General features: G+C 38.0%; 1 protein-coding gene across 1 annotated transcript in view; it reads right to left on the bottom strand.

Annotated features, from left to right (window-relative positions):
- The window catches only part of LOC132110616 (WD repeat- and FYVE domain-containing protein 4-like), a 66,358-nt gene that overhangs the window by 14,357 nt on the left and 25,794 nt on the right, over window positions 1–26,207 (bottom strand). The window contains exons 11-44 of the mRNA XM_059517355.1: window positions 24,599–24,789; window positions 22,865–23,454; window positions 22,550–22,640; window positions 22,150–22,364; window positions 21,940–22,022; window positions 21,585–21,804; window positions 16,218–16,294; window positions 15,732–15,950; window positions 15,466–15,644; window positions 14,384–14,615; window positions 14,148–14,299; window positions 13,940–14,051; window positions 13,637–13,827; window positions 13,402–13,554; window positions 12,521–12,594; window positions 12,218–12,379; window positions 11,972–12,063; window positions 11,755–11,845; window positions 11,430–11,632; window positions 11,160–11,326; window positions 10,889–11,011; window positions 10,404–10,565; window positions 10,106–10,285; window positions 9,283–9,409; window positions 8,975–9,126; window positions 8,386–8,624; window positions 7,972–8,093; window positions 7,677–7,871; window positions 7,399–7,511; window positions 3,747–3,824; window positions 3,445–3,636; window positions 3,065–3,149; window positions 2,782–2,954; window positions 687–835 (exon numbers count right to left, since the gene is read on the bottom strand). Of these exons, the coding sequence (XP_059373338.1) occupies window positions 687–835; window positions 2,782–2,954; window positions 3,065–3,149; window positions 3,445–3,636; window positions 3,747–3,824; window positions 7,399–7,511; window positions 7,677–7,871; window positions 7,972–8,093; window positions 8,386–8,624; window positions 8,975–9,126; window positions 9,283–9,409; window positions 10,106–10,285; window positions 10,404–10,565; window positions 10,889–11,011; window positions 11,160–11,326; window positions 11,430–11,632; window positions 11,755–11,845; window positions 11,972–12,063; window positions 12,218–12,379; window positions 12,521–12,594; window positions 13,402–13,554; window positions 13,637–13,827; window positions 13,940–14,051; window positions 14,148–14,299; window positions 14,384–14,615; window positions 15,466–15,644; window positions 15,732–15,950; window positions 16,218–16,294; window positions 21,585–21,804; window positions 21,940–22,022; window positions 22,150–22,364; window positions 22,550–22,640; window positions 22,865–23,454; window positions 24,599–24,789 (5,584 nt within the window). The remainder of the gene's footprint in view (window positions 1–686; window positions 836–2,781; window positions 2,955–3,064; window positions 3,150–3,444; window positions 3,637–3,746; window positions 3,825–7,398; window positions 7,512–7,676; window positions 7,872–7,971; window positions 8,094–8,385; window positions 8,625–8,974; window positions 9,127–9,282; window positions 9,410–10,105; window positions 10,286–10,403; window positions 10,566–10,888; window positions 11,012–11,159; window positions 11,327–11,429; window positions 11,633–11,754; window positions 11,846–11,971; window positions 12,064–12,217; window positions 12,380–12,520; window positions 12,595–13,401; window positions 13,555–13,636; window positions 13,828–13,939; window positions 14,052–14,147; window positions 14,300–14,383; window positions 14,616–15,465; window positions 15,645–15,731; window positions 15,951–16,217; window positions 16,295–21,584; window positions 21,805–21,939; window positions 22,023–22,149; window positions 22,365–22,549; window positions 22,641–22,864; window positions 23,455–24,598; window positions 24,790–26,207) is intronic.

Here is a 26,207-nt window from a genome sequence, read left to right as displayed (position 1 = left end):
TATATATATTATCACATAATAAACTATATAATTACACAATTCTGATAAAATGCGTCTATTTTGCATTTTTTCTATTTATTACAAACACACACATTGTAAATGATATAATTTTATAATGATATAATTACATTTGTAAAAAATTCCAAAACCTTATTTCCAACTCTAAAGAAAAAAAAGTGATATTTTAAATGCTTTAATAAGTAAAATATTAAATAAATAAAAAATAAAATAAACATACACTACTGTTTAAAAGCTTCTCATTAAGATTTTTTTTAAAGAAATAAATACTCTTATTGAGCAAGGATGTACTAAATTGATCAAGAGTGACAGTAAAGATAATGTAAAAATATTAATATTAAAATACTGTTCTTTCTAACTTTCTCATCATAAAAGACACCTATAAAATATATCACCGTTTCCACAAAAAAATATCAAGCAGCAACTGTCCAAAACAGCATATCAGAATAATTTCTGCAGTATCATGTTTCACTGAACATTCAGCTTTCCATATGTTCTATCCTTTTATAATGTAATAAAATAATATATTTTAATTTTAAGATCTTTTACTGTATTTTTGGTCAAATAAATGCAGCCTTGGTGAGAATAAGAGACCAACCCCAAACTTTTGAACAGTAGTGTCTATAAGTAGAGTAGAGATTTATGCTGAGAGAAAAATGTGACTTTACTTGGTCTGATGATGGATTCTACAGCACACATCTCCAGTGGAGGTCAACGTGAAGCCCTCACATATGTAGAGGTCAGCTTTGCCAAACAACAGCACTCCTTCGGTCACTATGTGACCACTGACGACCACCACACAGTGTTTCGCTTTGACCTGAGGTATGGACACATTACAGCAGACAGCATGTGTATCAAGCAGCTCATATAGGAATCTGTGCTGTGCATTGAACTGTTTAAAATAAAGCTGTAATTTGTTTTACATGCTGTCATATTCAATGAATAAGTTAACACAATGTCAAGCGAAGTTTTCAAGAGTTATATAAAGTGTCACTGCACCCTGCCTTCTGAATTGTGCCCTGGGGCTAATGTGTCAAGGAAGCACCACCCCAGTCTTGATTGATCACTATTACCACTTCATTAACTAAACAACACTGTGGAGAGACAAAAATTAAAGGGAGAAAAAGGTAAGATGCTGAATGGATATGGTGTTTGTGCAACGAGGCCAATCTTCCGCAGGCGGAGTTCGCACGAAACCTCTCGATTATGCACGGCTAATTGTATTGTCTCCCTTCATTTCACACCAAGCAGCTGCACCTGGCCTCAGCCCTGAGTCACCACAACTCTGGGCTCCGGGGATCCGTGCCTCGAAACATATGGGGTCCAGCTATACTGCCAGCCGCTCCACAATTAATACAAATCAAATCAGAGCCTCCTCTCCATGCAAGCGCCCCCTCACCAGCACAGAGAGAGGGCCCCACTGTTTATTACCAGAATTAATCAATGACACCGCAACAATAGCAACACGCTAATTGATTAAGGCCCTGTTTAAATATATGGTCCACCTGGTGCGGTTTTGGTTTCAAACAGAGCTATAAACCTGAGGCAGTCCTAATTATGTCTGGACTTAGGGATTTACAACAACGTCAAATTATACCTTGCTAGAGGATGTTTTTAAGAGTGCTCCGCTATAGTTTACTACGGAGAAAGATTAAATATGCACCACTCATCATCCATTCTGTCAAAAACTACGGGCATGACGGAAACCAAAGGCAGCCAATTAATTCATCTATAGGCATTTTTTGAAGGAAGGTCCTAAAGAAACCAGTTTCAGATCAGGTTCCAAGTCATAACAAAACAGATTTAGATATAAACCGAGCAAATATTTAAATGTATCTTTTCAAAGAAATGGTATTCTAAAGGAAAAAAGGGGTTAAAAGTTGGATTTTTATAAACAAATGTACTTTTTTCAACCCTTTAACTGCCAAACCACACACAGATTTTGCGGAGTAAGCACTGAGGGATCTATGTAATAATAAATAATAATGATAAAGTCATAACAATAAAGGCACAATAATAATCATCATCATAAAGTCAAAATAACAATAATAATAATATAGTCATAACATTATAGTAATCAAAATACAGCCAAAAATAATAATGATAAATTATAATAAATAAACATAACAATATAATCATAACAATTAAGTCCTAATAATAATATTTTATAATAATAACATTATTATTATTATTATTATTTTGCCTTTGTTATTATTATTATTATTATTGTTCCTAATAATAATAAAAATAAGTTATTTTCTATTTTAAATGTGGCCTTTTGGCACCTTTATTGATAGGAATATTTAAGCTAGTACAAGAAATTCTGGGTAGGTGAAAGATTGGGGAATTATATTTGTACCCAGCATGTGCACTAACTGACACACTTTAACTCCATACAAAAGCAATAATTAACAACACATAATACTGCATCTTTAAAGTTATTTCTTGTTTGAGCAATAATGAAAAGCTAAGCCTCAGAAGACATGGTGGCTGTAAATTACAATCATCACATTGCCTCTGGAATTGTACGGAGAGGGCAATTTGGTTGAACACTGCACAGCAGGACACACCACCTACTGAATGAATACAAGACAGCAGACATCACCTCCTACTGTTCCTTATTAATACTTCTGTCAGCAAATCTCGGCCCTATTAATGCTGAAGAGCACTGTAAGGCTTAGCACACACACACAGCTGTCCACATGAAAATGTGTTTTCTGTACCAACGGAATGTGGCTCCAGGTGAATATGGGTCACTCTCACCTCTTCAGTTGGTTCCAGCTCCTTCAGTATGAGTTGAGTATCCATGCACTGCTCTGAGAAATCCTCGGGCATAGGTGAGGCCTCATTAAGGACGGGGAAAAAGGTCAAATGCTGACAGTCCAAACTGTGCTCTTCCTCAACCTCCCGGCTTGGCTCGCACAGGATCCTGGGGTCTGGGACACACAAAATATGTACTTTTAAAAAAAATGTCCAGATACAGCTTTTGCTACACAATATAAAAAAACGATCACTGATCATAAAAATGACAGGAAAAGTGTAAAACCTGAATCAGCCTCAATAATTTCTGTAGCTCCTTTGATTTCTTCAACAAAATTCTTCTGAATGAGGCCTGAGGTCAGTGTTGGCATCTATTTAAAATAAATAATATGTAACAGAACAGAACAACTGAAACTGATAAAGAAGACAAATGAAAACTTGTTTTGTATATTTACTGTTATAAATTAAATGTAATATAATAAAAAAAAACTGCATTTGAAGATTATTCAATAGTGATAGAAAAAAATGTTTAATAATAATAACAATAATAATAAAAATAAGTAAAAGAAAACCTGCATCTTTACTTTATTTAAAACTCAGAATTTTACTTTATCAATATTCTTCAGCCAGAAATTATTATTCTTATGTACACTGGTAATCGTTTACCTTTTTGGATCGATGTAGCTGCTGTCTGCGAATTCGGGATCGTGTGCGGTTGCGCCCCTCTGCGGTGTTCTGCACCCAGCCTCTTTTGAGGAAGACTCCTGGACCAGGACCAAAGAGACCCCTCTCTCTAAGCAAGTCTTCCTCTATTCTTAGCCACTGAATGGCCATACGATCATTCTCACTATGCATCATCTGCACAAAACACAAAAGCAAAACAATTACTTTTTTTTTTTTTGCTGGATTCCTGGATCACATCTTTATATGTGTTAATGGTAAAATAAATAAATAAATAATATAAAAACCTGTGCGTGACTCCTCAACATGCTGTCAAATATGGTCTCACAAGTTTGCCAGTGTGCTTCCATGTCTATGACAAACCCCTAATGGAATCAAACACACACAACATGACCACACATGAAGGTACATTACAAAGGTGAACAAGCAGACAGTTATACGTAAACGGTCCTCTGTAGCTATTAGGTTTGCACACAGTTACAATAACATTTCGTAAATGCATTCATGTGGGGAAAAACAAGCTAGTGGCTATTTAACCATACAATAAAGCTGTCTCCAATAGTCCTCAGTGTGCTCTAATTAACTTAAAGTATAATATGAGCACAGTGTGAGGTGGCTGCTGGCCCTGCGCCATGCTCTGTGCCCTGCTGATTTATTGTACTGATAGGCATTAGCCCTTCAGGAAGCCAGTGTACTTCAACAACGACCTGCTCATCTCCAGATTTACTTAAAGGCTCATTAAACCAATCATCACAGTGGTGTCCTCTCTGAGCCGGCCCAACAGCTGACTGACTGCAGTTCAGAGACTGGAGGTGAATCCAGTAATGCTAAAACCCAATCTGAGACAAGAACGAATTATGAAAGCACAAGATAAATCTAAAATTGGTTCAAAAGCGTAACCGCATGAAAATGTTTTCTAAAAATCATCTATGACCATTTAATGTTTTGTTGTTTTACTGCTTTAACTCACAGTGGACCTAATTTGGCTTTTTTGGTGCGTCTACTAAATGCTGACTTGAGGCCGATGAATAGTTATGAACAATACATTTTAAACAATTTGTAGAAACTTCATTTTGACATGAAATAATTTTCCTGTTATTTGCATCAAATGCAGCAAATTAAATCATCTGTTGTGAAATAATAAAATGTGAAAATCTCCTAAGGGGCAAATACTTTTTATAGGCACTGTGCGAAAAGGACTTATGCAAGTACACAGGAAAACACCACTTCAGAAGATCTATAAACTTTATTAATACATTAGGTTTGCAATAAAAAAAAAGTCATTTAAATTTGTAGTTTTTCTTCCTAACTCTGTGTATTTGTTTCACCTACATACCCATCGCTGCTGTGCATGCCATAGCAAAATGAGAAAATCGCAAAGATATTCAGGAAAAATACAATTTGAGTACTTCGAAAGACAAACAGTGACAAGTTATAAAACTAGAAAAAAGGAAAGAAAATTGTGCATTTGTGTGTGCTAAATGGATGGCGGGATTAAGAAGTGTTACAAAGGAGTTCACAGGAGTAATTACGGTCCTGTGCTGACAGATAAACATTGAATCATCGCCTAATTGTATTCTTTTATTTAGAGAATCATAAGTAATATATAGCATTAATTACTCCATTTACCCAAACAGCAAACTTATTTGCCTTGTACATGCGCCACATTAAACAGCATCCCCTCTACAATTAACATCACACTGATTTCCATTTTAATTACTTTCCACAGAAAAAGACTACCTTTGATGATAACATAACAATGTCAGCTTCATTTTAGGCTGTTGGTGAATGTGTAATAAACTTAACTTGATCATTAGCTATGTTAATTATCTTTCCATTATGAATATATAATTAGTCCGTAGCATATATCTGAAATGAATCCAGAGAAAGTTTGTCCCTTGCCGTGCTGAAAGAGTAAGTTCTGTGGTGTACAGGGAACTGGATTAGATTGTGTGTGCTTAACAAACGTTTTAAAATGCTGAAATTGATTTAGCACCCATTAGACAGAATTGATGTAATAGTAACAAATAACTAGATATACGTTTGCAGACAAACTAAGTTGGCTTGAAAAAGCCTAGCCAGAAAGTTTGTAAAAGATTTAAAAGCTTGAAGTTTGAAGTTTTTGAAGGCAATACAGTCAATCAGAAGAACAGACATAGAAAAACATATCACTAGGGTACCTGGGTGGCTTCTAGGGTGGTTGCTAGGGTACTCAAGATGGTTACTAGGGTATTTCTATGTAGTTGTTAAGGTACTCAGGGTGGTTGCTAGGTTGTTACTAACATGTTGTTAGCATGATTAACAAGTTACAGGCATGTTTCTGGTATGATTAGCATGTTACTAGTTTTTTGTTAGCCTGTTTCTAGCATGATTAGCAAGTTACTAGCATGTTGTTAGCATTTTTCTATGCTAATCCAGCTAAAACCAGTTGACTCAGTAAAAAAAAAAACCTGTTAAATACTAGCTAAGGGAGACTTATAAGCTTAGGCTGGTTTTAGCGGGTTTTTTTTCAGTAGGGAGTCTAATAAGTCTGAAGGTCTGACCTGAGTTTGGTGATTGTAGCTTTAAATGTCTAGGAGGAGGTACAATTTAAATTTTGGTCTCAGAAGAAGAAGTTGTTTAAAATGGATTTCAGTAAGTTGGATTTTTCAAGCCAACTTAACTAATAGAAATAACTATGGTCAACCTCATCAATTAAAAATATTTTTTTTCCCCCAATTTATTTGTACATTTTTCTTTTTACTTAGATTTTCCCCTATGCAGAAAGAAATGAGATAGGTAAAACTAATATTCCTTATTATTTTTCACATTACTATCAACTGAAATTAGAAGTTTACACTACAGTATATTGCAAGGCCCATATAAATATGACTTCACAAAAAAAGGGACAAAATGTGTAATATATGAATTATTTACATTTCAAATAAAAATACGAACTTAAAAAAAAAAAAAGTAAAATCCCATTCTAAAGTCTTATCTTGCTGGACATTATTTACATTTTCTTAAAATAGCTAAGGAAAAAAGTTTCATATTCAAAATAGTTCTGAGTGTTGCATGGCATTTTCTGCATTTGGACCAAAACTTACAATGACTATTAGTTGAGCAAATAACATCTTATCATTCAGTTTAATCTTGCTCAATTGAATTTTCTTACATGAGCTAAAGTTAACTTTCTATCAAACCTTATAAGAACTAAAGTATGATCTGATGATTGTGTGTAACCTCAGGCATTTATGATGACTAGTTTCCAGGAGAAATTCAAAATCCACAAAATTCTCAGCTAATTTCAAGCAGCACGTTTTTGAGGAGGACAGTTCATCAAGACAGCTGATAGGCTGTCATAAGCTGATATAATACAGAGTAACACAAAATGAATGTTTTCATCGGTTCGGGACTGACTATAATTACCGCCCTCCTGTTTCTGAGGCGGAGACAGAGATAACAGCAGTTGCAAAGAAACAGCAATTTCATGCCCTTGTGCCTGAGTAATATCTCTTTGCATCCTTTTCCAGATGGCGACGTCTTCAGCGGTGGGAACTAATGATGTGGGCCGCGTTTCGGGGGGAAAAAACAACAATAACAGCGTCTTTAACCTTCAACAGCAAATGCAATGTTCTAGTGATTGTTCCCATGGAAAAAAAATGAACAAATATCAATTACATTGCCCACTGAGGTGTACTCAGCTGTAATAATCCAAACCGATTTAGAGACAGGATTGAGACAGTGCCACGGGGTAGGTGACGACTTCCGGTTGCTGTGAAATTGGGATTGTGTGAGGGCACCGGTGTATGAATTCTCAATGACTAAACCAATCACTTCCTGTCTATCTATAATATCATTCATAGGGTACATTCAGTAAAGCGGTTCTGGACATGCATTGCATCAAGGAACTGGAATATAACAGAAAACGTGTGTTAAATCTAAACTTGATTGTCCTACCTCAGGAGTGCAGACTGGATCCTTCCCAAACCTCTTCTGAACAGACTGCAACGCACTGCTGAGAAGTCCTGCCCTCTTCTGGTGACCATTATTCGCTTTTTTCTTCTGAGAGTCTGAAAGAAATATGTTAAAAATATTTTGCAACCTACAGTATGTTATTAATAGCCAACTCCAAATTTCCTCTTATATCAGACAAATACCACCGAAACTAAAGCAAAAGGAACAAAAAAAGATGGCTGACAATAATCTCAAATGCTGACACACAAGCAGAGACTGACCTATAAAGACCTGCCAAGCTTTCATGGCCGTCTCCTCCCACAGAGGGCTCACATCACCCATAGAAACCTGGCCCTCCTTGCTGCCCGGCTTAGCAGAGAGGTCAATTTTATATGCCTCCTCTAGTGCCTGTCTCCGCTCCCTCATGACTCGATTCCAGGTGCTTTCCACAAGCAGCATCAGCTCCGACTCCACTACTAGGATCACAATCATTTTCAAAGCTTTTAATTTGAATTGTGTGCTTGGCAAACAGAGCAAAACAAAAAAGTAAATGGATGGTAAAGAATAAAAACAGACCTTCTGCTGAATCTGTAACATTAGTCTGTGACATCACCCGGTTGTTCTTGTGTAGAAAAATGTGCCTCCAGATGTTTCTTGTAGGTTTTTTATGGACTTCGCAGCCAAACCCTTCAAGAAAACTTGAAGAGAGCATTTTTTAAAAATGATTTCTTATTCAGAAAATGAATGTTAAAAGGAGGAGTATACTAATTATATTACATATATTTAACATATATTTAACACCTGTTCTTTATTTCTTTCTTTAGCTAGCCATCTGTCTAAAACTAATAATTTTAGGGATGCAATTTTTTTTTTCATACAATAACCAATGATATGTTGGACTTGTGCTTTTTAATACTTAGAAATAAGACAACAAAGTGTATCCTGTATCCTGTCCTGAAAAGTCCCACTGTCACTAACAATGAAACCCACCTGCCAGAGCGGATAAGGACGAGGCAGTGCATGAGACAGATGATGAAGTGGACATTGGCATTGTATGTTGCCATGATCACATCCCAGTGCTGCTGTAACAAGTGAAGTGTTTGAACAATGAGTTCCTGCTCAGCTGGAGTCTGTCTGGGTCGAGACAGGAAGTAAAGAAGGGCCCGGTTCAGGTTTTTGTAAAGAACGCTGACTGTTATTTCCCGATTACCGTGACCTCTCTCCAGTGCCTGATGTCAATACAAACATGCAGTGTAAATACAGGTTTGTCTAGACTTGAAACAATACCGTATTTTCCATACTATAAGTCGCACTTTTCATAGTTTGGCTGGTCCTGCGACTTATTTATCAAAATTAATTTAACATGAACCAAAAGAAATGAACCAAGAGAAAATATTACCGTCTACAGCCGCGAGAGGGCGCTCTATGCTGTTCAGTGCTCCTGTAGCATAATATTTTTTCTTTTTTTTCCTCGTCATGACATATTTTTGGAGTGATGCGACTTATACTTAGGTGCAACTTATAGTCCGAAAAATACGGTAATACCATATATATTGGATAAATAAGAAGATAAACTCACCATTGCTATCTGTTCAGCCATGAAGACCAGGAGATTCTCTGGCTCTACCACAAACATTCCAGAGTAGAGTTTTCCCACTAGCATTTTACTGAAGAATGCCACATTCTCAACCAAAACAGCAGCTTTTCCGTCCTGCTTGGACCTGGATGGATCTTGGAAGAATATAGTGGGACATGTGAGTGGTATAAAACAAATTCAAACCCTGCTTATTTTTTACAATATAATTTCGGCCAAAAAGATAAAAATCGATTTCTGACATTCAACAAATTAATTTAAAGAAGTTTCATATGGTGTCTGATATATTTTACCATCTCTGGTCACGTGAGTAGACTGGCCCTCTTCCTGTCCTGTCATGTGGATGATGTCCATCACAAACTCCAATAGTTCAGTCTGAAAACTCTGCCTCTGCTCTTGACAGACACCATCCGGGGAAAACTAAACACAAATCATTCAGAATGCTAAAATAATGCTGGGGGAAAAAAATCTTCACTACGGTCCAAAAGAGTGCTACCAGCTTGACTGTATAAACCGCTAGATACTGTCCCCCAGTGAGCAGTAATGTGCCTCTCATTGTCAAAACTGAGCAAAGGGTGGCATCTTATGGAGGAAAAATATTATACACACTATCAGATCCTGATTTAACAGTTCAGATATGACAGTACCTTTTATTATTAAACTGCACTTGAAAAACGAACCGTATCTATAGTGTTTATTTATTATAATAGCATATATATTTAATATTAATTATTATCATTAGTAGTATTAAAATAAAACATAATATATTTATAAATTATAATATACTTAAGTAAATTATTGTAATGTATTTATAAGTTATGGTATTATTTTGTTATAATAATAATAATAATAATAATAATAATAATTATTATTATTATTATTATTAATAATAATAATATTAATAATAATAAATAATAATAATAATATTAATTATTATTATTATTATTATTATTAATAATAATACCAATAATAATAATAATAATAATAATAATAGTAATTATTATTATTATTATTATTATTAATAATAACTACAGCAAAAACGTTTATAGAATGTATACAACAATATTGTGAAAAAGCAGTTTGATTTATTAAATATCAATAATTGACATCCCTTACCTCTACTAGTTGTATTAAAGGATGAAAACCATCTTTGACAGGAATGTTAATGAGGCTGTCCATCAAGAGGATGCGGATGAAGTCACACACCTGCTTCCTGCCTGGGTGGGAGGGACGGAGCAAGAGGGGCTCCCCCACCACTTCGCCACTTTCTTTGATACCCTGGACACCTGCAGAGCTCTGTATGAGAACCAGAATACCACTTCTGTAAACTGCTTGACTATGGGACAGTAAAATGTCTCTTGGGTATGTATTTAAATTGCACACAAAAAAAAAGTACAGTCCCCAAAAGTCTCACCTCTGGGGTTTCAGAGGGGAAAACAGCACTGGCCAGTGAACTTAGGAAATCAGGGGAGGTCCAGAGAGGATCTTGAGGAAACAAACTGTTCACCAGGCAGAGAAACTGCATCACACTACCCGGGTAATGCACTTCCCAGCCATCAGTACTTCCTGTTACAGGCTTTTTAGAGTAATACAAATAGCTGGTTTTACTGATCTTGCATCAATGACTATGGTGACACAGATAACGCCTTTAAGTAACTGGATCATGCAACCTTTTTCCAATAAGTGACTGTAATCATGCTAACTGCCTCTAAAAGAATATGTACAAGATTACATCCTCCAGACATGCAACTGTCCGTCTATTCCAGTAATGCCTTTTTTTTTAGCATGGTGCTTAAATTTCTACCCAATTCCAGCTGCTATAAAATCAGAATGCTTTAAATATATATATAAAAAAAATGTGTGTCATGCCAATACATTTAGCAATTAAGACACACTTACCTTAGTAATGACAACCTTAATCAACTCTAAAAGAACACAAGCTGCATCTGTACATAGCTGAACGCCCTCAGATCTATCACTGCAGCCGTCAATCAAACTCTGAAGCATCATGTCAACATCCACCTGCCATCCAAAAGACAATGCATAGTATAAAATTTCTCATAATTAATCAAAACCATGAAAGACATAAGCAGAGAGGGGAACTGGTCATTTGAACATTACAAATAAATACACTTTGGCATATCAGACAATTAGGCAATGTGACCTCTACCTGCCCAGGAGGAACCTGGAAATCAGATTTTCCTAGAAGCAGTGCAGCGATAGCTCCATAAACTTGAGGCAGGTGGATGTGGCTGACAAGAAGCTTCTGCAGGACTTCAAACCCCGGGCAGATACAGCTCAAACATTCAAACGACCATGAGCGAGACTTCAGATTATCTAAATTAAATAAAAAATAACTGCTGTTCAATTTTTTTAATGGTTGTAGTGCTGTACATAGCCATCACAATGATAGTACTTATGAAATTTAATCTAGAATCACCTGTGATATTGATGGGCATCTCCATGGTCTCCACTAATGTTCCTGGTGACACACCCTCTCTAAACTTGGCCAGGATGCTTGGATATGATAGGAAGTGAGTAAGCAGTGTGAGCACCAGCAGCACTGTGCTAGTATGGATGTGGCTCTGTAAGAATAGGAGGAACCAATCGGATCCCAATGCGAAGAATACCTCTTCATGGTTACTGTCATTTAAGAAACATCAACATATTTAGAACACTAGATTAAATTATTTGTCAGTGGGTTCATAGAAAAAAGGATAAAGCGTGCAAGACTTTGTGTTGTTACATTGCTAATCTTGACTCACATGCTTGAATTGTTTGAGTTGATTAGAGAAGACAGCATAGAGAGCAACTGGTTCCTGATCCAAACTGATCTCCCAGGAGTTTGACTCCAGCCTAGAGCCACAAAGAGTTTAAAGAGCATGTAAGCAGTCGGCTTCCTTCAGAATGTAAGATTTTGGAGCAAAGTAAAAAATCTAAAATCGTGTGTGTAAAAAGTGTGTTTATTGCAAAAATCTGTACCTTGTGATTGATCATCAAAATCCAAATAAGAGAAAGTGCATTTCTCATTCAAAGTCGGAGGCAAAAGACTATGAACTAGGAAGAGTCCAAGCCTGTTTGAACAAACAGGACTGTCAAGAAATCACACTGGCTGACATATTTTTTGTAATTCGATGTCTTAAAGCGTTGGTGATTTTCCCAAAATTGTTTGATAATCAACAATGCAACAAATTATTCAAGTTAACCTATAAAAGTTAACAGACATGCCTCTTGATGTCTGTGGTGTTGAAATGTTCCTCGAGGAGGGATCTGATGATGGTGCAGATAACGGACACCTTCCTGCAGGTCACATTGTTATCATGCAGCAGGATCAGGAGTTTGCTCATAATGTTGAGTCGGTGCATGACTTCAGCATTCTGTTGACTCCCACTGGAAATAAATTCACAATCACAAAAAGCACTAGCATGGTTGCATGGTTGAAAAACAGGAAGTGATCTTTGAGTTACACATCTCTTTATGCTGCAAACCAAAATTCGCAAAACAACCTGACATCAGTTGCCTACAACGTACCTCGGTGACTTCAGGATTTCAACAAAATGATTTAAAACACAAATGTCAAGATTTTCTGGAGCACTCTGCCACACCTACAGGAAAAAGAAAAAAGAAACTTGAAGAAAACAATCTTGTGAAACAACTAGCAATGAAAATAGAATCTGAGTCATGGATTCCCTCTGGATTTTCCTATGAGTTTTTAGGATGGCAGTAAAATAAGGACATGTGAAATTGACAATAATGGCATTTATAATGTACAAAAGATGTATTTCAAATAAATGCTGTTAATTTGAACTTTGTTAATTAAATAATTCTGAACTTCAAAAGGAAGGTTTGACTTTAAAAAACTAAAATTCTAAAAATCTTACAGACCCCAAACTTTTAAATAGTAATGTACCTTGCTAAAAATGTTTCTACATAAGGACTAAAAGATCTGTTCATTTAACTGCACATCATTAATCAAGCACAAACACTTGCTTCCTTGTTTTGCATACAGAAAGTACTGTTAGCACTATTTTTATACATGCTAGCCCACATATTCAATGACTGAAAGAAAACAAGAACAAGAACATAAAATAAAGCTGTCCATGCAGAATTCCTAAAGCTCTTAAAAGTGAATTTCTATATGCCAGCTTATTAGATTTGCAGTGGTTTTCAACCTTCATAACACAAAGTATTTGAAGAAAGCTGTCAGTAAATATAGACTTAGCCATGACCAGATTTGCTTTGTAGTGACAGCAAGCAAGTTAAGTTAGCCTTCTGGGTTAGTCTACAAATTGACTTCATGACTGAGCAGCTCTATTAATATAGCGTTAAAAACATTCAGAATGCCATTTAACTCATCAGAACATAAAATAATGTACCTATGAAGAAACATACCATACCAATCTAAAGCTTACCTCAAAGTCACAGAGGATGTCCTGGAAGGCAGTGATGTTTGGAATGCGAACAGTGAAAATGCCCAGCTCCATTGTGCCAACTATGGCCATAATTAGCTGGAAGATTCTACTGCTGATCAGCTTAGACTTCATCTTCAGCAGGAAGGACAAGAGCTGAAAACACAAAACAAATCAAATCTGCAGCTTGGATTCGTTATACTTCCAAGTCTTAACTGAATTTATTTGACAGCACTACCTTATAGCCATTGGTCCGTTTCATTTCCTGATCCATCACAGGATTTGTCTCTAAAACAGAGAGCAGAACTTTGATAGCAGCATACAAGGAGCCGTCATCTGAGGCCATTGCCACCAAACTCAGAATGGCAGCAGGTCCACCAACATACTGGAAGCTACTTGCAGCACTGTATGACTTGAAAGTCCTTACACCTGGAAAACAAGGTTTAAAATCAGCTTCAAATTAAAAGTTCACTACAAAAACATAACTGCTGCAGTTGTCACACAGTAAGCACTTTAGAGAAGTAGCTAGTGGACGTTTTACCAAAACAACCAACCAGGGCTGCCCCAATTGTGCGAGCAGTTCCACTGAGGTGCTGGCTGATGTTATGAGCCAGAAAGACAGGAGTACAATTATCACGTGACGTAATCCCCATCTGTGATCAAAATAATGGATGAATAACTCATGATTTAACAATCAAAATAATTAAATGCACGAATTAAAAAAAAAAAAAAAAGTCAAATAAAAGCACCTCTTTGGCTATATGGCGACAGTCTACCTCGTTGTACTCGTCTCTAATATCTGCTACTGTAGTGATGGTGGATACAGCCATGTTTATGGCAAAGGAAATCCTCTCCGGGGAGACTATCCTGATTTGAGACATAACACCATCTGTCTCACCTCCTAATTAACAAATGCACTTTTGTCAATACAGATTTCTATTCAATTCAGAACTATTTTTGGACAGAGAGAAGCAACCTTTCTCACCTTGGGCACTGACAGCAAGGTAGTTGCCGATATATTTGGTGCCTTGCCCATAAATAGTCTCCACTTGATCAGAACTCAAAACTTCCTCAAACAAGTATGTAGGACCGACCCGCCAGACAAGAGCCGCATGCTGTTTCCATAGAGATGGAGTGCCAATAATCCCACACACGTCAATGACTGCAGAGGGATCCATTGAGACAGACTGACCGGGAAATGGCAGAATGTATTTAATCTGCAAAAAGACAAATAAAGATATTATGTCAGTTAATGCTGACTAACACATATTCCATATATTATATAACATATATTGGCAAAAGCTTTTGTCCAAGGCAACTTAAATTCCATTCAGGGTATATTATTTTAGGTTATGCATTGCCTTGGACCCGATCTTGGCCTTGTCAATCCATTATCAAAACTCTGTGACCCTTTTCTCATGCTTACACTACTATTATGGTAGTTTGGGATCAGTAAGTTTTTTTTTTTGGAGAAACAAATATATTTATTCAGCAAGGCTGTAAAACTGATCAAAAGTGACAGTAAAGACAATGTTATAATTTCTTTTTAGATATATAGCAATTTTTTTCAACATTAATAATAATAATAATAATACTAAGAAATGTTTCTTGAGCATCAATTCAGCATATTAGAATGATTTCTGAAGCATGGAGTAATTACTTTATTCCATCACAGGAATAAATTTCATTTTAAAATTTAATAATATAGAAAACAGTTACTTTAAATAATTACAAATATTTGTGTAATATTTTACAATTCTGTTTTTAGCATAAGAGACTACAAAAACATTAAAAAAAAATCTTACTGACTCCAAACACATCTGACTTGCGTCTTTTTGGAAAAATCCTTCATACTTTATAACAGAACATCAAACATTCTCGCAAAGTCCCTTAAGTCAAACTTTCACTATTTATAAAAGACCAGTCAGAATATTTTTTTCAAATTTCATCTTTTGTTTTCCACAGAAGATACAAAGTCAGAACATGAACAACATGAAAGAAGGATGAGTAAAAGATTAAAAAGAATTTAAATTTTTCTGTGAACTATCCTTAACTCCCTGCACCAACCTTTGCTGTTCCAATTACTGTTGCATTCAGATAAACAGTTACTAAACAGCTCTTCTTGATTCCTTTGGCCATAACCAGACAAAGATGGTGCCATTGGCCTGGTATCAGCTGTTTGGAACATTTAAACCGGACTGAGGATGGTAGAGTGTTGGGAATCTGCTCCTCTGGCTCCATCATGTCTGTAGAATAAAATAAGTACTGTAAACAAAACATGCCTAAACTAGTACAAGTTTAAATAAAATGTAACCGCAAGTGAAAATTTTCACCCAAGAACTGATAAGGTTCCTCCTCAGTGGAGATCACCATGCAGCCGTCAGTGGCAGAGATACTGACAGCGAGGCAGCTGAACTGCTGCTCAGCACGAGACATGTGGCGCACTATCGTGAGAAGACGCACAGGGTGGGATTCACAAGCTGAGCTGAACCTACAGATCATAAACCAGCAGGAGAAAGACAGGCCAGCTGAAGGAGGGAAGCCTCTGCAGTCTGTAGTGATACACAGGAGGATACATACAGTAAGAAGAAAAAAAGACCTGCATACCACTTTTATATATTTTATAAAAGCATAAAGGGGTACGTGGGTAAATGGGACCTTTCTGAAGCAGATACATCCATTTGGAACCAATCTTTTATTAAATCATTAAAATATACAATTTTCATACAAAATTATTGAGATGTATTTATAGCGCATGTTTTAGATGGGGTTTCTATTTGAATCTCCGGTTATTAATGTAATTCTATAGATTTTCTCACCAGTGCCCAGTCCTCCTGTGGAGATAAAGTCTGCACTGACACCTTTTACTGTGGCAATGGATGGCAGAAACAGACATCTGTGGAGACAAAATGGTTATCTGCAATTTAACAGAATAATCAATGCTTCGTTACAAAAGTTTAATTAATATATCCATAACTTTACTTCCATTGAAATTTTACATTTGGCATTGATGTGGTAATTCATTGATGTCAGTTTAATTCATTGCTATGTTAAATAATTGTATTTTGTATAAAAAGTCCCAAAAACTATAAATGAACCACAATCATTTTGTGATCCCAGAAGTTCAAGAAGAGTTTGTTAAATAAAGCCAATAGTTATTGGTTGGGGGGGATGAAAAATATGATTTCAGATAAATTCTTGACTTAACGTATGTATGCTCAAATGTATTGGAATATTAAGAGTGGTCACATGATGTTGCTAAAAATACAACCCGAATTCCGGAAAAGTTGGGACGTTTTTTAAATTTTAATAAAATGAAAACTAAAGGAATTTCAAATCACATGAGCCAATATTTTATTCACAATAGAACATAGATAACGTAACAAATGTTTAAACTGAGAAATTTTACACTTTTATCCACTTAATTAGCTCATTTAAAATTTAATGCCTGCTACAGGTCTCAAAAAAGTTGGCACGGGGGCAACAAATGGCTAAAAAAGCAAGCAGTTTTGAAAAGATTCAGCTGGGAGAACATCTAGTGATTAATTAAGTTAATTGATATCAGGTCTGTAACATGATTAGCTATAAAAGCTTTGTCTTAGAGAAGCAGAGTCTCTCAGAAGTAAAGATGGGCAGAGGCTCTCCAATCTGTGAAAGACTGCGTAAAAAAATTGTGGAAAACTTTAAAAACAATGTTCCTCAACGTCAAATTGCAAAGGCTTTGCAAATCTCATCATCTACAGTGCATAACATCATCAAAAGATTCAGAGAAACTGGAGAAATCTCTGTGCGTAAGGGACAGGGCCGGAGACCTTTATTGGATGCCCGTGGTCTTCGGGCTCTCAGACGACACTGCATCACTCATCGGCATGATTGTGTCAATGACATTACTAAATGGGCCCAGGAATACTTTCAGAAACCACTGTCGGTAAACACAATCCGCCGTGCCATCAGCAGATGCCAAATAAAGCTCTATCACGCAAAAAGGAAGCCATATGTGAACATGGTCCAGAAGCGCCGTCGTGTCCTGTGGGCCAAGGCTCATTTTAAATGGACTATTTCAAAGTGGAATAGTGTTTTATGGTCAGACGAGTCCAAATTTGACATTCTTGTTGGAAATCACGGACGCCATGTCCTCCAGGCTAAAGAGGAGGGAGACCTTCCAGCATGTTATCAGCGTTCAGTTCAAAAGCCAGCATCTCTGATGGTATGGGGGTGCATAATTGCATACGGTATGGGCAGCTTGCATGTTTTGGAAGGCTCTGTGAATGCTGAAAGGTATATAAAGGTTTTAGAGCAACATATGCTTCCCTCCAAACAACGTCTATTTCAGGGAAGGCCTTGTTTATTTCAGCAGGACAATGCAAAACCACATACTGCAGCTATAACAACAGCATGGCTTCGTCGTAGAAGAGTCCGGGTGCTAACCTGGCCTGCCTGCAGTCCAGATCTTTCACCTATAGAGAACATTTGGCGCATCATTAAACGAAAAATACGTCAAAGACGACCACGAACTCTTCAGCAGCTGGAAATCTATATAAGGCAAGAATGGGACCAAATTCCAACAGCAAAACTCCAGCAACTCATAGCCTCAATGCCCAGACGTCTTCAAACTGTTTTGAAAAGAAAGGAGATGCTACACCATGGTAAACATGCCCCGTCCCAACTATTTTGAGACCTGTAGCAGAAATCAAAATTGAAATGAGCTCATTTTGTGCATAAAATTGTAAACTTTCTCAGTTTAAACATTTGCTATGTTATCTATGTTCTATTGTGAATAAAATATTGGCTCATGTGATTTGAAAGTCTTTTAGATTTCATTTTATTAAAATTTAAAAAACGTCCCAACTTTTCCGGAATTCGGGTTGTAACATTATTTTGTGTATTTGGTATAATGAAATGTATTTATGTGGTTTAAGGTTAAAAAACACATTATTTTCCACACACTGTACATTATTGTTTCTCCTTTATGCCCCGCCTTCTGAAACGCGTTGATTTTTCCAAAGCTCATCAGTCTGAAAAGCGAGGTGTGCTCTGATTGGCCAGCTATTCAGTGCGTTGTGATTGGCCGAATACCTCAAGTGTGTGACGGAAATGTTACTGCCCTTAACATACTGTGATGCCCTGTCTGGCCGGAGCGACGAGATATAAACTTAAAACCCATTATAAACTTGATATAAACATGGTTTCTAGTCGTGTCCTCTTTTGGAAGGCCAAACAAAGTAGTTTCGCTTTCTCAATGAAACAGCGTCACACACTACGGCCTTGAGTGAGCGGAGGCCGGAGGCCTTAAGTGTGCCGTGGCCTAGAGTGAGCGGAGGCCGGCTTGAGCAAGCAGAGACGGAGGTGTTTGAGTGTGCCATGGCCTAGAGTGAGCGGAGGCTGGCTTGAGCAAGCAGAGACGGAGGTGTTTGAGTGTGCCATGGCCTAGAGTGAGCGGAGGCCGGCTTGAGCGAGCAGAGACGGAGGTGTTTAAGTGTGCCATGGCCTAGAGTGAGCGGAGGCCGGCTTGAGCGAGCAGAGACGGAGGTGTTCGAGTGTGCCATGGCCTAGAGTGAGCGGAGGCCGGCTTGAGTGAGCAGAGACGGAGGTGTTTGAGTGTGCCATGGCCTAGAGTGAGCGGAGGCCGGCTTGAGTGAGCAGAGACGGAGGTGTTTGAGTGTGCCATGGCCTAGAGTGAGCGGAGGCCGGCTTGAGCGAGCAGAGACGGAGGTGTTTGAGTGTGCCATGGCCTAGAGTGAGCGGATGCCGGCTTGAGCGAGCAGAGACGGAGGTGTTCGAGTGTGCCATGGCCTAGAGTGAGCGGAGGCCGGCTTGAGCGAGCAGAGACGGAGGTGTTCGAGTGTGCCATGGCCTAGAGTGAGCGGAGGCCGGCTTGAGCGAGCAGAGACGGAGGTGTTTGAGTGTGCCATGGCCTAGAGTCAGCGGAGGCCGGCTTGAGCGAGCAGAGACGGAGGTGTTTGAGTGTGCCATGGCCTAGAGTGAGCGGAGGCCGGCTTGAGTGAGCAGAGACGGAGGTGTTTGAGTGTGCCATGGCCTAGAGTGAGCGGAGGCCGGCTTGAGTGAGCAGAGACGGAGGTGTTTGAGTGCGCCATGGCCTAGAGTGAGTGGAGGCCGGCTTGAGTGAGCAGAGACGGAGGTGTTTGAGTGTGCCATGGTCTAGAGTGAGCGGAGGCCGGCTTGAGTGAGCAGAGACGGAGGTGTTTGAGTGTGCCATGGCCTAGAGTGAGCGGAGGCCGGCTTGAGTGAGCAGAGACGGAGGTGTTTGAGTGTGCCATGGCCTAGAGTGAGTGGAGGCCGGCTTGAGTGAGCAGAGACGGAGGTGTTTGAGTGTGCCATGGCCTAGAGTGAGTAGAGGCCGGCTTGAGTGAGCAGAGACGGAGGTGTTTGAGTGTGCCATGGCCTAGAGTGAACGGAGGCCGGCTTGAGTGAGCAGAGGTGGAGGTGCTTGAGAACAACGCAGCTGGTGGATTCCAAGAAGGAGCGTCCATTGGGTTTGTGGCAACCACATGTGACGATCCCGGGCTGGACTCAGCTTCGTCCATTGTGAAACACGATCCGGCATTCCACAGTGCAAAGTTGATGTATTTTAGGGGTGGGAATCTATGGGTATCTCACGATTCTATTCGATTACGATTCAGAGGCCCATGATTCGATTCGATTACGATTAATGATGCATCACAATGTTGCCATACAACCTGTACATCTATTAGGGGTGGGAATCTTCAAGTACTTCATGATCCATTCTTCAAGGGAGTCACGATCCATTTCAAAAACGATTCTTGATCTACATTTTTTCCCCAATAAATTCTTCTGCTGTGCAAATAAATCTTTACAACTTTACATCTTAAACAAAATTGCAGTTATACGTTTTTTTCTTTATGTCAGTACTGCCATCTTAAAAATATAGGGATCTTCACTGGTTTCACAATTCAGTTCAATTACGATTATCATTATCAACTCAATATCACTTTGCTTCACATTCTCAGTTTTCAACATTACTGTGCATGGCTACATTTTCATATACATTTTATATCAAATTTATTTTGTGCAAAATTAACTTTTATTATTATTATTATTAAGGCTATTTCTTTTTAAACAATTACTTATTTAAAATAACTGTTCTTTAAGTGTCCAAAAAATTAAAGACAATAGTTGAGGATTTTTCTTTTTTTCCTGAGCATTATTGCCATATGCCGTTTGATTACTGATGAGATCATAGAAAGTGGCCGCTTTAACAGGCTGCATTCATACACAGATCTATTTCGACATCAGATGTTTTGTCCTGCTCTGAAAACATAACTGACTGTGTGTACATCAATTTCACATAAAAGTATTCGAAAATGCAAGTGCATTTAAACTCAGCCGCTATTTAGCTTCAGGACAACAAACACAAAGCGTACGTAAAAGTCTGTCAGTGTGCGAGCTTCGTGCATCTAATAGTACTGCATTCCAAATGGCATAAATTAAAACATAAACATTAGCGCACACAGGTGCCATATGCGGGAAAAATAAACAAGCTCAGAATCGATTCAGAATCATTGAAGAGAGAATCGCGATGCATTAGAGATGCACTCAGCGACCAGCTCGGATCTGCTCCAGGCATGACGAAGTGGATATCGTCCTCTTTTGGAAGGCCAAACAAAGTAGTTTCGCTTTCATAACCAAACACACAGCATCTATACGGCATGGCAGCTGCAACAACAATACTACAACGAGAATAAAAGGTACGCCTTCTTTCCTTGCATGAACATCTGGGCAGTGTCATGCAAATCTTTCCACATAGTGACGTAGAGATGTGGGGACATGTTAGTATGAGCCGTTTTAGGAGGGGGTGTGGCTGAGTCTTAACTTTTATAAAGAATATATCTTTGGATTTGAGACTTTAGTCTTTGAAACTTTACAGATCTTATTTATGCACCAAGAGCTTGTAACACTCCAGAGAGAAAGGAAGATTTAAATCATATGACATCATATGACCCCTTTAAATATCATAAAATATATATTTTTTTAATATATTTTTATATATTAATTGTTATTTATTTAAATAATCTGAAGCCATCCACTGTGGTCACTGTGATGACAAATTTGCAGGCCCAAGTGGGCCCTGGCCCCTGGTTGACAACCACAGGACACACATCTGTATTGTTGTCTATGAACTGATTAATTTGTGAGGATATTCTTACCCATAGCCACTGTCTGTCATGTCAAACTCCACAAAAGAAGGGGAAATGGAGACTTTGTGTGGCTGAATGCTCCGTGGCGATGTTATGGAGACAAGGCTTATGATTCTATGAAGAGGAACTACAGTCCCACTGTCTGAAGATGTTTTCAGTAGACTAAAACTTCTTTTCATTGCCTTTTTTGAGGATTTTTTGTTATCCTCTATTGAGTCTTTTGTCTGGTCTGCAATAGATAAAAGATAATTATGAAAGTCTAAACAGCCTCTTCAATCAATAGATATAAGAATAGGTTTAAATGTTTTCATGAAACAGGAAGTAATCCAAAAAGTAAATCTGTGAATACAAAGAGGAACTGTACTTGTGTTTTTGGCCTCTTCACAGGAGACAGAAAGCCGATTGTTACCACTACACATCAGAGGATCCCCAAGACAAAGGAACCGCCTAAGATAAAGCACACTATTGTTATGGCATACAAAACATGTGCACTTCGTCTATCATTTAATATCATATATTTAACATCTGTCATGAGGAATGCATGAGCATGTCGACTGCATCTGCTTATGCTGACCTGAGGCATTTGTGATCCATGGACTGAGATGCGAGTTTCTCAAGGATCCGTACTATGGGCAGGTGTAATGAATGGGAATTGTCAATGAGGATATGTTTGCAGTGAGTCAGCAGTGTGGACGCCAGACCAAACTCACACATGATCTGTCTATCTCTTTCCGTTTTCAAAAGAGTCTGCACATGATGAGTCACAGCGAGCTGCAGCTCTTCAGACAACTAAAAAAAAAGAATGTCTAATTATTGTAGTATATAGTATGCTCAAAAACAAACACATATTCAGCTCTACATACAGTAGTTTTCAAAAGTTTTGGGTCATGATTCTAAAGCCATTATTGCATCTTAATCATTACAACAAATACAAATTATGTAGAAGATATGTAAATGATACTGGTTTTACTTACACAAGGGTCACTGGGACAGTAAATACTAGGCAGAAGAGTCATGATCAGCTTAACAGCTCCAGGATGAAGAATGATGAGGTCACAGTAAGCCCTGAATAAGCAATTATATGTTTAACAATGACAGAAAAAGCAAAGCAGAAACGGGTACCAGTTTCTGACTTTTCAGGTCTAGACAACAGCAAATCTATATCAAATAACTATCATGCTGTACATTTTTTTTTGGAGTGATTTATATGTTATTGTCCAGACAATAAATAAATAGATAAACAAAATAAAATAAATGTTAGATCTATAAATTTGATTGGGAGTAACTACCTTCCAGAATCTGTTGATACAAATGAGACAGTTGAGGCCCTGGTGTGATTCAACGCCTCATCGTCGTTGGATGGCTCCCCTGTCCTCTGACTCTCACCAGCGTCATTATTATCATGCAATCCTGCAGATGGACCTGCAACCAAGCTCACACCGGTAGCAAATTGCTCCAGGAATCCCAGCAGATTAACACAGTCTCCTAAAGGTGGTGGCAACTGAGGTTCTGGCCTCTTCACCGCCTCCACAAACTCTTGGAAAGTCCTGCAGTCAAAGATTTCTTTGTCTGTTTCCACAGGGACCCCTCTCTGGAAACAGCCCAGCTGCATCAGAGCATCACCAAGCTTCTCGCAGACTCCGGTCGTGTGGAAAATGTGGCCATTGATGGGGTGCACATGCACAGCAAGGGCAAGGGTGTGTAGGGTGAGGAGCAGCAGCTCAACAAGGCTCTGGTGGCACAGTGAGGCCCATGGTCCTGCTGGGCTTTCCAGCAGAGATCCCTCCATGTCCACAACTATGGAGAGCAGGCCAGTAAATCCTCCAGAGGTGCGAAAGGCGTTCCAGCTGTTTTGGTTTTCCAGAACTTTCATAATAGACTGTGCAAAGGCAAAGCACAAGGTATTATTATTATTACTACACTAATGTTAATGTTTTTTTGAAAAAAGTCTCTTATGCTCACCAAAGTTCACAAAAAAAAAATTGTTTCATGAATATAAAATATTTGATTAAAACATTTAATTGAAATAGAAATCTTTTGTAACACTATGCATGTCTTTAGTGTTACTTTAATCCTTGCAGAATAAAATTATTACTTAAAAAAATTGTCTTATTGACCCTAAAACTTTTCAACAGTAGTGTACTTCAGATGTTAATGCTTTTTGATCAATAATATTATAGCAATTATTTTTTACTATGCCTCCCAGGATGTGTTCAGAATATCTGTTCAGATATAATGCATCACTACGAAAAGGGAAACAGGAGGGGGTCTCCTGTTTCGAAGAGCATAGCACAAAATGGATTAACCCTTATTCAATCTACCATGCTAATACATCAAAGAGCTAATGTGTCATAAAATGAAGCCCAAATCTAATTAGGACCAATAGAAGTAATCAGAATGGCTTTGACACATTTCACAGAGTGGTAGGGGTGAATGCAATTGTCAGCAGCCTTAACCCATTTCCACTTTAATGGTCTGCAGGTTAGTATTCCTGCGCTTGAATCTTAAAAAATGGGCATGTACAGTAACTGAATAACATAGTTATGCATAATTGGATTTCTCTCACATTCTCTGATCTGATATTGCTCATAATTTTGTGTGTGTCACACCACAAGGCTGCAAGCTTAATCAAATGAAGCTTGAGTTAACAGCTAACAGTATATTAGCAAATCAATCTGAATTTGCCTATAATGGAATAAGGCTCCCAAAACCCGATATAATAAATTCACCGGCTCATTATGCTTTAAACATGTTATAATTTGTTAGAATTAGGAATAGAATCTGAATTTACAGACAGGAACTGTATATGATACCTGAGCTAAGTTTAGTTTTAGTAGGAGTCCCTTCTCTCCACTCATGCTTTGAAATAAACTGTGACTTGCATTTCAACATGTTTACATGTGTAAAAAAATCAGTAAAAACCAGAACGTCAGACATAAATATGAAGTATCACCTTTTCAGCAGACATATGTGACTAAGCATGTGCGTTAGCCAAAAATAAAAAGCAGCAATGGAGTAAATACCTGTAAGAGATCCTGTTTGAGTCTGATCTCACTCTCAGTGGAGGAACAGAGGGCTCCGATGGCGGTGCTCATGTATTCCTCTGGATTGACCTCCGACAGCTGCTCCAGGATGCACAGAGCTGGACTGCGGAACTGCTCAACATCCAGAAAGATCTTCACATAGGGAATCATTCCCAAGTCCCTGATGAATACTATTAATCAAAGAGACTGATTAGATATAATGAATTTGGATGTACTATGGTTTCAAACTCCTTATCTCGATTTGTACATATTTAGCAGATTAAAAAATATATATATATTATCATAAATGAATTTATTAGAAATTTGTAACTATTTTAATTGCTTTTGACCTCTATTTTATTTCAATTATCTCCTGCATACATTTAAAAAATTGGTGTAGAAACAATTTTCACAGTAAATTTCACAAAGAAACAGCAAGTAACATGTTAAAATAAACATGACATTTCTACTTTTAACAGTGTTCAATACTTATAAAGAAAAATTTATTAATAGTTACAACCCGAATTCCGGAAAAGTTGGGACGTTTTTTAAATTTTAATAAAATGAAAACTAAAGGAATTTCAAATCACATGAGCCAATATTTTATTCACAATAGAACATAGATAACGTAGCAAATGTTTAAACTGAGAAATTTTACACTTTTATCCACTTAATTAGCTCATTTAAAATTTAATGCCTGCTACAGGTCTCAAAAAAGTTGGCACGGGGGCAACAAATGGCTAAAAAAGCAAGCAGTTTTGAAAAGATTCTGCTGGGAGAACATCTAGTGATTAATTAAGTTAATTGATATCAGGTCTGTAACATGATTAGCTATAAAAGCTTTGTCTTAGAGAAGCAGAGTCTCTCAGAAGTAAAGATGGGCAGAGGCTCTCCAATCTGTGAAAGACTGCGTAAAAAAAATGTGGAAAACTTTAAAAACAATGTTCCTCAACGTCAAATTGCAAAGGCTTTGCAAATCTCATCATCTACAGTGCATAACATCATCAAAAGATTCAGAGAAACTGGAGAAATCTCTGTGCGTAAGGGACAGGGCCGGAGACCTTTATTGGATGCCCGTGGTCTTCGGGCTCTCAGACGACACTGCATCACTCATCGGCATGATTGTGTCAATGACATTACTAAATGGGCCCAGGAATACTTTCAGAAACCACTGTCGGTAAACACAATCCGCCGTGCCATCAGCAGATGCCAAATAAAGCTCTATCATGCAAAAAGGAAGCCATATGTGAACATGGTCCAGAAGCGCCGTCGTGTCCTGTGGGCCAAGGCTCATTTAAAATGGACTATTTCAAAGTGGAATAGTGTTTTATGGTCAGACGAGTCCAAATTTGACATTCTTGTTGGAAATCACGGACGCCGTGTCCTCCGGGCTAAAGAGGAGGGAGACCTTCCAGCATGTTATCAGCATTCAGTTCAAAAGCCAGCATCTCTGATGGTATGGGGGTGCATAAGTGCATACGGTATGGGCAGCTTGCATGTTTTGGAAGGCTCTGTGAATGCTGAAAGGTATATAAAGGTTTTAGAGCAACATATGCTTCCCTCCAAACAACGTCTATTTCAGGGAAGGCCTTGTTTATTTCAGCAGGAC

This window comes from Carassius carassius, chromosome 30, assembly GCF_963082965.1.
Source record: "Carassius carassius chromosome 30, fCarCar2.1, whole genome shotgun sequence".
In the NCBI taxonomy this organism is placed as follows: Eukaryota; Metazoa; Chordata; class Actinopteri; order Cypriniformes; family Cyprinidae; genus Carassius; species Carassius carassius.
This window is presented reverse-complemented; position numbering and strand designations above follow the sequence as displayed.